Consider the following 15,704-nt stretch of genomic DNA (forward strand, 5'->3'; position numbering starts at 1 on the left):
TTTGAACTCCTTAATCTGAGGGGTGTGACCACCCTTTGGAGTAATGTGTCCTTCCCTGTTGTGGTGCAATGTCTGCAGCTCAGATTCCAGTCATTGTTGAATATTGACATCGCACAATCACTCCTCATTATTTACAAAATAGCTGAAGACCAAAAAGAGTATTAGTATCTTGGAATGGGGGTGTGAGGAAGAGAAGGGTAGGCCAGTGGGTGAGTCACAGTCAAAACATCTGGAAACAAACAGCCTCCTTCTGTGCTATAACCAATATCTAGGCCAATATAATACTGAATGAATGCCATGTTGTTATAAGTACTACTTAAGGATGAGGTATTAAACTAAGAACTCAACAATTTGCTGAGGTAAGCATAAACCATTTCATGATAATATTCAAAGATGACTGAACGTTCTACCTAATATGCATCCTTCAAGCTATCTTGGGTTATAGACCAAAAGATAATCGGACCATAAGACATATGAGCAGAAATTAGGCCATTTAGCCCATCAAGTCTGTTCTGCTATTCAATCATGGATGATAAGTTCTCTACCCCATTCTCCTGCTTTTTCGCCATAACCCATGATACTCAAGAACCTATCTCAATCTTAAATAAACTCAATGACCTGGCCTCCACAGCCTTCTGTGAATTCCATAGTGCATTCATTCAACATTGCTGTTTGCAATTTGATTCCTGCAGAATAACAATTACCGCAGTTATTTATTTTGAAAAGCATGCGTGGACATCATGAAGATCCGTAGTTTGTCTTTTCTAGTTCCTTCATTTATTAAATTAATTACTTCAATTGGGGTGCAGAGTAAGTCAAATAAAGGAGTTGTATTCAATTTATACTGAAATATGATAAGATTATCATGCATGGTGATATTTATATACTCTGTCAGCAAATCTAACATTTCAAACTTTGAGAAAATATTTTTTAATCAGTATATGTTTACACACTAGCACCATTTTCATTTATATCCAGAGGGATTGGATTACATGCAGGCAAATGTGATGAGCTTAAGACAGCATCACAGTCAATACAAATTTTCAACCGAAGGGCCCATTCTTGTACTGTACTGTTCTAAGTAAGTACTCTGACACACAACTCTACATTTTTATTTCCCCATCATCTATTTCTGTGGAGGAGTGTTTTACTGATTGGAGGTCTTGTTCTTGCAAGGATCCGTGCATGGACTTGTGTTATTTGTAATACATACAGAAATGACTTAGATGAAAATGTAGATGATTTGATTAGTAAGTTCACAGATGACCCAAGTATTGGTGGAGCTGTGGATAGTGAAGCTATAAAAGGGTACAGTAGGACATAGATATGTTGGAAAGTTGTACGGAAAAATGTACGTCAGCCAAGTATGAAGTGATGCATTTTGGAAGGTCAAATGGATACAGTTAATGGCAGGATTCTTAGCAGCAATTATATACAGAGGATCTTGGAATGTAAGTTCATAGCTCCCTGTAAGTGGCAACACAAATAACTAAGATGGTAAAGGTAATACAGGATGCATGCCTTCATCGTTCATGGCACGGAGTATAAACGTTGGCAACTCATGTTGTCCTTGTTTAAAACTTTGGTTAGGCCACATTTACAGTTGTGTTCCCACATTATATAAAGGATATAGAGGCTTTGGAGAGGGTGCAAAACAGGTTTGCCAGGATTGGTGTATATAAGCTTTAAAAGGAGGCTGGACAAACATGGATTGTTATTGTTAGTGTCGGAGGCTAAAAGGTGACCTGGGAGAAGTACATAAAATTATGCGAGATAGTCAGAATCTTCTTCCTAGGGTGGAAATACCAAATATTAAGAGGCACAGAATCACAAGTCATACAGCATGGAAACAGACCCAACTCTTCAACGCCAATCAGTTTTCCCAAACTAAACTAGTCTCATATCCCTCTCAACCTTCCATGACTGTAGTTCCCCACCCAGTGGTTGACAGAGCCCTCAACCGCATCTGACTCATCATCCATGCTTCTGCCCTTGCCCATCACTCAGTAGCATGATTGGGTTCCCCTTGTCCTCACTTTTCATCCCACTAGTCTCCGCAGTCAAAGGATTATTCTCTGCTGTTTCAGATAACTCCAGCAGAATGCCACCACCAAACATTTCCCCTCATATCCCCAGTCTGCATTTCGGAGGGATTGTTCCCTCCGGCACACCAGAGTCCATTCCATAACCACCAACACTAACCCCCTCTCCATGGCACCTTGCCATGAACCTGCAGAAAGTTCAACACCTGCCCCATCACCTCCTACCTGCTCACCCTCCAAAGGCGTAAACAGTCTTTCCAGGTGAGGTATTTCACCTGCACCCCCTCCAATATTGTTTTTTTTATATCCGCTGCACCCAATGTGGCCTACTCTACGAAAGAGAAACCAAACTGGGTGACTGCTTTGCAGGACACCTTCAATCTGTGTGCAAGCAGGACTCTGACCTTCCCATAGATGGTCATTTTAACACAGCATCCTGCTTGCATGACCACATGTCTATCCTTGGCATGTTGCAGTGTTCCAGTGAAACATAGCACAAACTGGAGGAACATCTCATCTTCAGACTAGGCACTTTACGGCCTTCTTGACTTAATATCGGAGCTTAGATTAGAGTGGTGCTGGAAAAGCACAGCAGTTCAGGCACCATCCGAGAAGCAGTAAAATCAATGTTTCGGGCAAAAGCCCTTCATCAGGAATATTGGAGTTCAACACCTTTAAATTGTAAACCATTTCTTTCAGGTTGTTATCGTGTCTCCCCTCTTCTCCTCCCGCCTCCCCCCGCCCCCAACCCACCTGTCTTTTCAAGTCTGGCATGTGACATACCATTTATATGCCATTCTCAGATTCCAATCACTTGGGTAAAACTACTAATACCTTTTCTCACCAACACCCTACATCCACCACTCCTACCACCACCCGAACAATAGCATAACTGCTGCCCCCTCCACATTTTACTTCAGCTCTTATGATCTAGATTCAAAATGTCAGCTTGCTGTCTCTCCATGGATGCTGCCTAACTTGGTGTGATCTCGAGCATTTGTTGTTTTCAGTACAAATTTCAGCATCAGCAGTAATTTGTTCCCTCTAAACCGTTCTTGTCCGTACACCTGTCTAAATGTCATTTAAATGTTGTAATTGCACCTGCACCTACAATTTCCTTTGGCAATTCATTCCACATACGTACTACTATGTGGAATAAGTTACCCTTCTGGTCCCTTTTAAATCTTCCCCTCTCATCTTAGACCAATGTCCTTTGCTCTTCACCTTATTAATGTCCCTCAAATCTCCACAAGGTCACCCCTTCACCTCCTATGCTCCTGGAAAACAAATCTCAGGCTATCCAGCCTCTTTTTATAACTCAAACCCTCCAGTCCCCATAAAGGTCCTTGTAAATCATTTCTGTACCTTTTCCAATTTAATAAGATTCTTCCTTGCGAAGGGTGACCAGAATTGTATGCAGTACTCCAAAACAGGGCTCACCAATTTCCTGTACAGCCATAACATGACATCCTAACTCCTATTCTCAATGCTTTGCCCAAGGATTTAAGATGAGAGGGAAAACATTTAAGGGAGATGTGCGAGCCAAGTTTTTTTTATTGAAACAGAGACAGTGGTAGGTGCCTGGAATGCACTACCAAGGGAGGATGGTTTTGATAGAAGCAGATATGTTAGCAAAGTTCAGCAGCATTTAGATAGAAAAATGAACAGGCAGAGAATAGATGGATACAGACCATTTGCAGCTAAAACAGGATTAATTTAACATTGCATCATGGGCAGCAGAGACAAATTGGTTCTGTGTTGTTCTGTTCTATTAACTATTACCAGTAAATGAGTAGTGTTTTCCTAAATGATTTATTTACATGTCAACTCAGCAAGGGCAATGCAAATCATCAAAAGCTGAGGGAGATGGTGCTGGAGATAACTTAAAAATGCAGTTTGAAGGGGACACTGCCACCATTCGTAATGTGGAAGAGTTGGTGTTGGACTGGGTTGGACAAAGTTAAAAATCACACCACCAGCTCATAGAACGTCAGATTTATTTGGAAGCACGAGTTCATCATGAGCTACCTGATGAAGGAGCAGTGCTCTGAAAGTTAGTGCTTCCAAATAAACCAGTTGGACTATAACCTGGTGTTGTGTGATTTTTAACACCATTCAAAAAGGTAACCATTAACCTCACCTGGCTCCAATTGACTGGAAACTGCACGATTCAGAAGAAACCACCCATCCTTCAGTTTCTGTTTCATAGTATGCCTCTCCTGTATTCAAAAGTGCAAAAACATCTAAATAAAAATGTATAAGCCATGCAAGTATACTTTGCAATAATTCTAAATTCCACTGTCAAACTTTCTGATCAGAAATGAATGTAATGCAATAAGACTGTTAAATAATTTGTTAAAAATAATTCTGAATTCTCTCCCTTTATAATTACAAAAACACATGTGCCAACATTCTCTTTTTGCCTTTCAAAATTAATATCAAAGGAAAACTGAACCTATCTATCCTCTGCAACTACCCCTTCTTTATTCATGGGATGTGGGCATTGCTGGCTCAGCCAGAATTTACTGCCCACCCCTAACAGCTCCCGGAAGGCAGCTAAGAGCCAACCATGTTGCTGCTGGTCCAGAGTCACAGTAGGCCAAATGAGGCAAGGATGGCAGATTTCCCTAAAAGACATCAGGGAACCAGATTGGTTGCCATTATGCTAACTTCTTGTCCCAGTCGTTTTAAATTCAAATTTCACAATGTGGGTGGCATTCAAACCCATGTCCATTACCACTACACATATATTTATGGTTATGTTTATATTTTCATAATGCAAATTATGTTAACTAATTCTTCATCCTCATTGAGTGGGTTTTGTTTTAACAGAAATTGATAACTGTGTTACTTAAATCTAACATACAGAAAGCAAAGAATTAGCCACATCAGAACTGACGTATGTTATTTTATGTTGTGACCAGTACGGAGAATGAAAATGCATTTATCCCAACTTAGTCATATAAAAGTTTATTAACTGAACCCCTCCTCTGTTCCACTAATGCTATTCATTTGTTATCCCATTCTATGAAAATATCCTTGCACATTTCTATTTCTTTTAAACTATGTGCAAACACAGCTCTGCTCCTCATCTCATCACCATCATTTCTGAATTTAAAGCAGGTTGTAGCTTTTCCCTTGACACAGAAAAAGTTGTATATACACTTGATATACAGCTCCAGCCATCCATCATTTCTCTCAAATCTATCCCTCCTGCCAGACCACTTGTCTGATATCAAATCCTAAATGAAACAAAGCTTCCTCCTGCTCAACACCAACAAGAGAGTGATGTAACCACCTCTTGCATTGATCACAAACTCTGCCACTGCTTCTATATATTCCCAGATCACGTACTCAGACATAACCTTCTACTGCTAGAACATATAATGTAATTTATCTTCACTACTGACAAGCATGATTACTCTTTAAATATTTTCCTCTCTGGGCTCCCATTTCCTACCCTCCATAACTTTAAATTGATTCCAAGCAACCATCATCGTTGCCCTCAATAGTATTCACATTTCTGTCACTTCTCTGACACCACCTCCCCCCCCCCCCGCCCCGCCTTCACAAACTGATGATAGGACTCCCCTTTGTCCTTGATTAGTGGTGCTGGAAGAGCACAGCAGTTCAGGCAGCATCCAACGAGCAGCGAAATTGACGTTTCGGGCAAAAGCCCTTCATCAGGAATAAAGGCAGTGAGCCTGAAGCATGGTGAGATAAGCTAGAGGAGGGTGGGGGTGGGGAGAGAGTACTCTATGCTACTCTCTCCCCATCCCCACCCTCCTCTAGCTTATCTCTCCATGCTTCAGGCTCACTGCCTTCATTCCTGATGAAGGGCTTTTGCCCGAAACGTCAATTTCGCTGCTCGTTGGATGCTGCCTGAACTGCTGTGCTCTTCCAGCACCACTAATCCAGTATTTGGTTTTCAGCATCTGCAGTCATTGTTTTTACCTCCCCTTTGTCCTTACCTAGTACCAGAAAGGGTTCAGAAAAGCTTTATAAGGATGTTGCCAGGGTTAGAGGATTAGGCTGGGGCTATTTTCCCTGAACTGTCAGAGGCTGAGGGGTGATCTTACAGATGTTTATAAAATCATGAGGAGCCTGGATAGGGTGAAGAGTGAAGGTCTTTCCCCCAGAATGGGAGGGTACAAAACTAGAGGGCATAGGTTTATGGGGAAGATTTAAAAGGGACACAAGGAGCAACTTTTCTTGCAGAGGTTGGTGTGTGTATGGAATGAACTGCCAGAGGAAGTGGTGGAGATGTATACAATTACAACATTTAAAAGGCATCTGGATGGATACATGAAGAGGAAGGATTGAGGGATATGGGCTAAACGCTGGTAAATGGGACTAGATTAATTTAGAATATTTGGTTGGCATGGAGGAGTTGGACCGAAGAGTCTGTTTCCGTGCTATCTGTATAAAATAGATCATTTGTGCCCCCTCCAGCATGCTACCACCAAACAGATCTTCCCCTTCCTACTCTTTTTAAGTATACCCTCCCCAAAATCACCCCATCCATGTTCTCCTCCCATAGCATCTTTGCACACAATGTAATACCTCCCCTCTCCTCACTGTTCAAGGCCGCAAACCCCTTCTGGTGAAGCAGCAATTTATATATATTTTCAGTCCAATCTGTAGTACTTGCTTCACAATCTGGAGTCGAAAAATGTGGCATTGGGAAAGCACAGCAGGTCAAGCAGCATTCAAGGAGCATGAGAATTGCTGTTTCGGGCATAAGTACTGGACCCTCTAGACTAAGTGCAGAATGGGTGACTGACTGTGAAACATCTCCATTCAGTATGCAAGGTTGACAGCAATCTTCCAGAGGTCTGCCGTTTTCATTCTCCACCTTGCTCTGATGTCAGTTTTTGGTCTATTGCATTGTTTCACGAAGGTTCAAACACAAGCTCAAGGAACACCACCTTATACTTCAGTTGGTCACTTGAGGACTCAAAAGGTGAGTTCAACAATTTCAGATCGTAAACCTTTTCTTCCCATTTTGTTTATTCTCCTTGCACATTTTAGTTGTGCTTTTTTTTGCTATCAGGCAATAGCCCAGCTGCTTCCCTAGGTACACTTTTTGTCTCTATTTACTTTCTTACCTCATCACCATTTAATACAATCACACAGTAGAGAAAAGGCCTCGGTCAATCGAGCCTGCATTGACAAAAACGTTCTATAAATCTACAGTAGTCGATCACTTTCCAGAACTTGACCTGCAGCCTTTAATGTAATGACATTTCAAATGCTCATTCAAAAATTTTATAAAGGTTCTGAGGTTTCCCATTTCAACTACCATCCTGGGCTCTGTTCCACATTCCCACCACTGTCTGAGTGAAGATGATACTTCCTCAAATCCTCTCTAAACCTCCTGCCTTTCAACTTAAAATTATGCCCTCCTATTGATCCATCAAGTAAAGGGACCAGCTGTTTCCTGTCCAACCTGTTGTGCCCTCATAATCTTATATACCACAATCAGACTGCCCCCCCCACCCCCGCACGCTGTGCCCCCTGCTGCCCCCTCACTCCCCCACGCCCTCAGCTTCCTAGTGTCCCGCCATTCATTGAAGATTCCTGGTCTTGTTACTTCTTGCAAAGTGCATCACCTCACACTTATCAGGGTCAAGTTCCATTTGCTATCTATCTGTCCATCTGACCAATTCATTCATGTCCTCCTGTAACCCACGACCTTCTTCCTCACTATCAACTACCCAGCCAACCTTGTCTTGTCCATAAACTTATGAGCTCTCTTCATTTTCTTTTGTATGATTATATATTGTATATATTACAAACAAAAAAAAAAGCCCAATACCTATCCCTGTGGTATACAGTGAACACCAGCATCTAGTCACACAAGCAGCCTTTACCAGCATCCTCCATCTCCTACCACTGAGCCAATTTTGCATACACTCTGCCAAGCTATCCTGGATCCCATGTGCTTTTACATTCTTTATCAGTGTCCCCTGTAGTACCTTGTCAAAGGCTTTGCTGAAATCCAAATAAGCTACATCAACTGCACTACCCCCATCTACATGTTGAGGTTAATGATAGAGTTTTGATTACTCGGGTCAAGTTGGCATAAGGAGAGAGGAAGTTTTTAAGATTAGGTTAGATTCCCTATAGTGTGGAAGCAGGCTCTTCTGCCCAACAAGCCCACACTGACCCTCCAAAGAGTAATCAACTCAGGCCCATTTCTCTAACACTATTTGGAATTGGCCATGTTAAATTGACCTGACCTGCTCATCTTTGGACTGTGGGAGGAAGCCAGAGCACCCAGAGAAAACCCATGCAGACATGGGGAGAAGGTCTGTGTGGAGTTTGCAGTCACCTGAGGCTGTAATTGAACCCGGGTCCCTGCACTGTGAGGCAATAGTACTAACCACAGAGTCACCGTGTTGTTGTGTATTCTAAAAGGCATTAAAAGATGGAAAAGTCTTCAGATCCAGAGAGGATCTATCCCAGGTTACTGAAGGAAGTGAGAGAGGAAATAACTGGGGCTTTAACAGATATCTTTACAGGATCCTTGAAAACAAGTCCCAGTGGACTGGAGAATTGCTAACATTGCCCCCTTGTTTAAGGAGGGACCACGGATAATCAGTAATTACAGACCTATGAGCCTGACGTCAATGGTAGGAAGTTACTACAGATGATACTAAGGGATAGGATATATACCCATTTGGGAGAAAGTGAGCTTAACAGTGATAGGCAGCATAGTTTTGTGCAGGAAAGGTCATGTCTTACAAACCTAATAGAAATCTTTGAAGAGGTGACAAAGTTGATTGATGAGGGATGTAGAGGAATTATACATGGATTTTAGTAAGGCGTTTGATAAGGTCCCTCATGGTAGGGTGATGGAGTTGCATGGGGTCCATGGTGTTCTAGACAGATGGATAAAGAATTGGTTAGGCAACAGGAGACAGTAGTAGTGGAAGGGAACTTCTCAAAATGAAGACCTGTGACCAGTGGTGTCCCACAGGGATCCGTGTTGAGACCACCGTTATTTGTGATATACATAAATGATTGAGGAAGGTATAGATTGCCTCATTCGCAAGTTTTCAGATGACACGAAGATTGGTGAAGTAGCAGATATTGAAGGGGATTGTCAGAGAATACAGAATATAGATAGATTGGAGAGTTGGACAGAGAAATGGAAGATGGAGATCAGTCTGGAAAAATGCGAGGTGATGCATTTTAGAAGATGCAATTCCAGAGTGAATCATACAGTAAATGGAAAAGTCCTGAGGAAAACCTATGTACAGAGAGATCCAGGTGTCAGGTTCATTGTTCCCTGAAGGTCACAACACAGGTCAGTAGAGTGGTCAAGTTGGCATGCGGCATGCTTTCCTTCATTGGACAGGGTATTGAGTACAATAGTTGTCAGGACATGTTACAGTTGTATGAGACTTTAGTTTGGCCACATTTGGAATACGGTGTACAATTCTGTTCGTCACATTACCAAAGGATGTGAATGCTTTGGAGGGTGCAGAGAAGGCTCACCAGGATGTTGCCTGGTATGGAGGGTGCTAGCTCTGAGGAGAGATTGAGTAGATTAAGATTATTTTCTTAGAAAGTAGGTTGAGGAGGTACCTGATTCAGGCCTACAAAATCATGAGAGGTGTAGATAGGGCATTTAGCAAGAAACCCACCCCCCACCCCCAAAGAGTGGAGAACTCATTTGCTGGAGTCACGAGTTCAAAGAGAGAGGGAAAAAATTTAAGGGAGATATACATGGAAAGGTTCTTCATGCAGAGGGTGGTGGGTGCCTGGAATGCATTGCCAGCAGAGATGGTAGGGGCAGGAATGACAGTGTCATTTAAGATGTATCTAGACACAGTCACATGAATGGGCAGGGAGCAAAGGGATACAGATCCTTAAAAACAGGTGGCAGATTTAGACAGAGGATATGGGTCAGCACAGGCTTGGAGGGCTAAAGGGCCTGTTCCTGTGCTGTAATGTTCTTTGTTCTTACACACCTGGTCACCTCCTTGAAAAATTCAGTCAAATTTGTTAGACCTGACCTCTGAAATGGTCAGGGATAGTCCTATTTCTGATCAAATTTTGCCACTTCAAGTGATGAGCAATTCTTTCCTTCAGAATTTCTCCAATAGCTTCCTTACCACAGATATGAGACACACGAGTTTGTAATTTCTTGGTTTCTCTCTCACACCTTCTTGATAAGTGGAACAATGATTGTTCTTCAGTCCAATGTTCTTCATCCATGTGGCTGGACAGAAATTTAAAAATTTGGGTAGTTTCTTCTTATCTCTCAAAGCAACCTGAGATACAACTCTCTGGACCTGAAGATTTCTCCATTTTTAAGCCCAACAAATACCTCCTCACTCCTTATGTCAAACTGCTCAAAAATCACACAGTCCCCACTCCCCAAATTCTGTATCTACATCCTCTTTCTCCAAAAGAAAGTATTCATTTAACACTCTACCAACAACCTCTGGCTCCATGCACAGATTGCCCCCTTGGTCCCTAATGGGCCCTATTCTTTCTTTGGTTATCCTCTTCACTTTGATATACTTACAGAATATCTTAGAATTCTCCTTAAATCTTCCTCACCAACATACCCTCTTTACTTTGGTCTTATAAGACTAACTTTCAGTCATTCAGTTTCTTGCCTTCCACATTATCAGAGACGTTCCTTTATTCCAACCTTTGCTCAAAGCCTGTTACATCTCTAAATTTCTGAGATGTGATGAAAGATCGTGACCTGAAACAGTAACTCCAGTGCACTGTGTGATTTTAGGGGCTACTTTTTCATTCTAACCCAGTAATTTGTTAGGTGACAATCATAGACATAGCTTCTATGTTTGTATTGATATTTAGGTGGACTCCTAGAGAAGCACAATTTGAAGAGAATTGATCAACACCCCAATAATTATTAACTCTCCATCAAAGATGAAAGCCATAGTATATAAGCAAAACATTGATATCCTAACTACAACACGATTAAACTTGGCATAAGACCACAGTTTCAATTAACAAGACAAATGTTTCTTTACAAAATCACTGACATTCATTCACGCACGCAAAAATTCATACCATCCATACCTGCAGAGCTCACATTTAATGCACTTCCATTGCATACTGACAAATCTGGATTTTTAATGAGGCAGTTACTACCCTTTTTATTGCATGTGTTTGAAATTCCACAATTGACACAGGTTTCATTACAATAGCACCCACAGCCACTTCTGCTCCCTGTATTCCTGAATATATGCAACATTAAGCTAGATTCCAAATTAATTTGTGAGTAATTTAATACTACAGTGATTTAAAGTATTTATTTCTCACCAGTTAGGTCAGTCCTCCTTTGTTAACAAGTCTAAAACTGTTCTTGTTTTCCTTTGTATCTTCCCCCTCTACCCTCCCACACCAAAGATGTGCAGGTGAATTGGCCATGCTAAATTGCCCGTAGTGTGAGGTAACGGGTAGATGTAGATGTAGGGGTGGTTTGCGCTTCGGCGGGGCGGTGTGGACTTGTTGGGCCGAAGGGCCCGTTTCCACACTGTTAGTTATCTAATCAAAAAAACCTTGTAGCATCCCTCTCAGTCCGACTGTCACAGCCTCCCTCCCTTTTTCCCTTTCATCCCCTCGCAGCATCCCTTTCTCCCACCTCACCCCAATAACCATCTTTCTCTACTACCGTAATCCCCTTGCATTTTCCCTGCCTCCTTACAAACCCCTTTTAGCCTGTCACACCACACACTTTCCTTGTAGCGTTCCTCTGACTACCCCATTCCCAAACTGAAAAAAATGGGTGATGAACAGCCACTTATAATCCAAAATCTTCTTTCTCTGTATCATAATTGATATAGAAAAGCAAGATGGTCATGACTTTTCCCACTATTAACCTGAATTTACTCTTACAAATTCACCAACTGGGGGCACAAAACCAATTTTCTATAGGTAAAATTCTAGATCATTTCAGAAGTATACAACAAACTTTTTTTTAAAATACAAAATGCTTTAGACTTCAATTTCCATTATTTAAAAATTAGGTTATTTCTCACCTGAACTGTTCAGCTTGGATACTGGTACAAGGCGGCCAAGGCATAGAGGACGATTCCCATAAGGATCACGGACAGCATAAATTACATCTTTGTACATAAGTAGCATTGAATAAGAGGTAGAAGTTGCAGTCATCAAAGTTCTAATCCTAGAAATTAAGATTAAACTCAATAATGTTTAAACCGATTTATAAATCATAATGCATTACTTACCAAATTCACCTGGTTTTATAGTTTTAAGTAGTTTTAACCAACTAGTTTTATTGGATAATTTACTACATCTGTGTAATTTAAAGCTCAAATGATGGTCAACTGTACTTGCTGTCGCACCATTTTTGAGGAATTTAGAATGCTATGATTACCAATTTCTGCACTAATCCAATTTACCGTGCTAGTTTTGACTATTTACATCTTTAATCACATTCATTATAATATATAGAAAGGCAGGCAGATTTACATTTATAAATTGCTTTGCATGACAACTAGACACTCTAAAGCACTTTATGCCAATAATAGTATCTTTTAAAAGTATGGTCACTGTTATAAGGTGGCAGCCAACTTGCACACAGTGTACTTCCACAAAAACATGTTAATGACCAGATAATTTTTTTTCTGCAATGGTAGCGAGGGGTAAACATGAACCAGAATATCTCACATGCCTTCTTTGAAATAGTACCAAGGAATCTTTTACATCCACCTAAGCCGGCAAACAGAGCCTTGATTTAACATTTTGTTCAAAAGGTTGCACCCGATACAATTACGATATTTAAAAGGCATCTGGATGGGTATATGAATAGGAAGGGTTGAGTGTGTTATGGGCCAAGTACAGGCAAATGGAACTAGATTAGATTAGGATATTTGGACTGAAGGGTGGTGGAGGCTGATACAATTGCAACATTTAAGAGGCATTTGGATGGGTATATGAATAGGAAGGGTTTGCAGGGACTTGGGCCGGGTGCTGGCAGGTGGGACTAGATTGGGTTGGGATATCTGGTCAGCATGGACAGGTTGGACCGAAGGGTCTGTTTCCGTGCTGTACATCTCTATGACTAACAGTACAGTACTCTCAGTACAGCACTGGAATGTCAAACTTACTTTTACGTTCAAGAGCCTAGAGTGGGGCTTGAACCCAGAATCTTGTAATTCAGAGGCAAGAGTGCTGCTACCAACTGAGCCACGACTGGCAAAGGAATTGTTTTTACGTCATACTATATCTAAACTACAGTTCAACACGCATAATGAAAACATGTCCATCTTTTCACTTCAGTTAGTTTTGGCTTTAGTTGGCTTACATACTTTTTGATCAACACCCAGATATGGTCCAGGTGCTAATTCAGAGCAGTTTCCATTGAATTATTTGCTGATATTCGAAATCCATGAGTGAAGAAAATGATGATTTGTCACAAAACCAAATCAGGATCTTAAGTAAATTCTAAACCTTTTCTGTAATGCTTAGGAGGTGCTGTGCTCTCCCCAACTGGAGGTGGAAGTTTTAACAGTTTCCCTGTTCTGAGGAAGGGTCACTAGACCCAAAATGTTAACTTTGATTTTGCTTCACAGATGCTGGCAGACTTGCTGAGCTTTTCCAACAATTTCCGTTTTTTTGGCAGTTTCCCTTACCTGGCCACCCAGTCAGGTAAGTCAGCTTCCTCCTTAGGAGGAGTTAAAGCCAAAAGTTGTATGATAAGTTCACTGTCAGAGCTAGTTGATAATCCAACACCATGTCGTAATACCTATATAAATGGAAAAATGTTTTCAATGAGAAACACATCACTGTCACATTTTAATTCAATGTACACACATAATTCACCATTGTGTATTAAGCTTCAAATTATACCTTAATGAAAAAATGCGTTCAATATTAGGCATAATATGCCTTTTGTGCAGATGCTTTAGTGTTAAGGAGGAAGCAGCAGTCTCCAAACAGCATTTTAAATAGAAAGCTAAGGCTGAACAAAAGGAAAAGGAGATAGCAACGACATCAGAACAGGAGGTACTTAGATCAGGCCCTCTCATTTTCAACCTTTTTATAAAAATCTGGGTTTTTCATAAAATCCCTACAGTGAAGATCAAGGCCATTTAGCCCATTAAGCATGCACCAACCCTCCAGACCTACCACTCCACCCTAACTCCAGATCCTTCGAAAATAGGTGCCAGGTTTTGTTTCCATGCTGTACATCTCTATGACTCTAGACAGAGGATTTAGATCGGCGCAGGCTTGGAGGGCCAAATGCCCGGTTCCTGTGCTGTAAGTTTTTGTTCTAACCCAGTTTTTACCATGGCTAATTCACCTAGCCTACACATCCCTTGCACAATTGGCCTGCAGTGTCATGGCCAATCTGGAAGATGAGAGGAAACCCCGAGCACCCAGCAGAAATCCATGCAGACATAGGGAGAAGATGCAAACTCGAGAGAGAGTCACCCAAGACTAGAATCAAACCCAGGTCCCTGGCAATGTGAGGCACTGTGCTAAATTTTATTTCCTGAGTTTTTTTTGGCTCAGCAAGAAAAGTTGCTGGATAAAGTCTTGCGTGGCCACAGATTACAGATTCTGATGTACAGTGGAGTTACGAGCCATATATCAGATTTTAAATTTTAACCAGAAAATTGAACCTTGAATCTATTCTCAATTACCTATCCTAGTCATTTGCCCAGACAGAATTCATTATTTATTGAGAATTAATTCACTTTTCAAAATACATTTTTCCTGTGCTATTAAATGAAATACTATGGAACTGCCACAACGTACCTTCATTTTTAATTTTTTTGCATTTACTAATTCTCCATTGTGAGCTACAGCGATCTTTCCATGAAGAGTTTCTACTACAAATGGTTGACAATTCTGCAATTCAGAAATACCCGATGTAGAATATCGAGTGTGTCCTATTCCCAGGTTTCCATTGCGAAGTTTTTGTATTTGTTCTTCACGGAATGTACTATTTATGAGACCCATTCCCTGTAAAAAGAAATACTTGAATATAAAACTAATTGATAATCTCTATAATTCTTTTCATTCATTCATGGACTGTGATTTTGCAAGTTACATCAGCATTTATCACCCATCCCCAAATGTACTTGAAAAGGTTGTGTAAGCTGTCTCCTTCAGCTGCTGCAGTCCTTAGAATATAGTAACACCTATAGTGATGTCAGAAACAGAAATATAGGATCTTGAGCCAGTGACAGTGAAGGAATGGCAATAATAATATTGTTCCAAGTCAGGATGGTGTGTGGCTTGGAGAAGCATTTATAGACATTAGTGCTCCAACGCACCTGCTGCGTTTGTACTACCAAGTGGTAGAGATCATGGGTTTGGAAGGTGCTGTCAAAAAAGTGAATTACTGCAATGCATCCTGTAGATGGAACACACTGGTGTCTCTGTGTTGGTGGTAAAGAAAGTGAATGCTGAAGGAGAATGAGGTGCTAATCACAAAAATCACTTTGTCCTGAATGTTGTCAAGATGCTGACAGATATGCACCATCCAGGCAAGCAGAAAGCCTTCCATAACATTCCTAAATTGTTTTTTTTAAATCAATGGTGGATAGGTGTTAAGGAGAAAAGTTACTCGCCACAGAAATCTTAGCTTCTTACTTGCTTTTATATCCTTAGTATTTATATTACTGATCCAGTTCAGTTTCT

At 41.0% G+C, this 15,704-nt stretch overlaps 1 protein-coding gene and 1 long non-coding RNA gene across 2 annotated transcripts in view; one reads left to right on the top strand and one right to left on the bottom strand.

Annotated features, from left to right (window-relative positions):
- Window positions 1-7,114, top strand: part of LOC140476914 (uncharacterized) — a 43,782-nt gene extending 36,668 nt beyond the window's left edge. Inside the window, exons 2-3 of the long non-coding RNA XR_011960625.1 lie at window positions 979-1,081; window positions 6,847-7,114. This is a non-coding gene — a long non-coding RNA (uncharacterized lncRNA). The remainder of the gene's footprint in view (window positions 1-978; window positions 1,082-6,846) is intronic.
- The window catches only part of ppat (phosphoribosyl pyrophosphate amidotransferase), a 61,949-nt gene that overhangs the window by 25,389 nt on the left and 20,856 nt on the right, over window positions 1-15,704 (bottom strand). The window contains exons 3-6 of the mRNA XM_072569772.1: window positions 14,817-15,023; window positions 13,688-13,800; window positions 12,071-12,216; window positions 4,183-4,261 (exon numbers count right to left, since the gene is read on the bottom strand). Of these exons, the coding sequence (XP_072425873.1) occupies window positions 4,183-4,261; window positions 12,071-12,216; window positions 13,688-13,800; window positions 14,817-15,023 (545 nt within the window). The remainder of the gene's footprint in view (window positions 1-4,182; window positions 4,262-12,070; window positions 12,217-13,687; window positions 13,801-14,816; window positions 15,024-15,704) is intronic.

The sequence above is a fragment of the Chiloscyllium punctatum genome, chromosome 1, assembly GCF_047496795.1.
Source record: "Chiloscyllium punctatum isolate Juve2018m chromosome 1, sChiPun1.3, whole genome shotgun sequence".
NCBI lineage: Eukaryota > Metazoa > Chordata > Chondrichthyes > Orectolobiformes > Hemiscylliidae > Chiloscyllium > Chiloscyllium punctatum.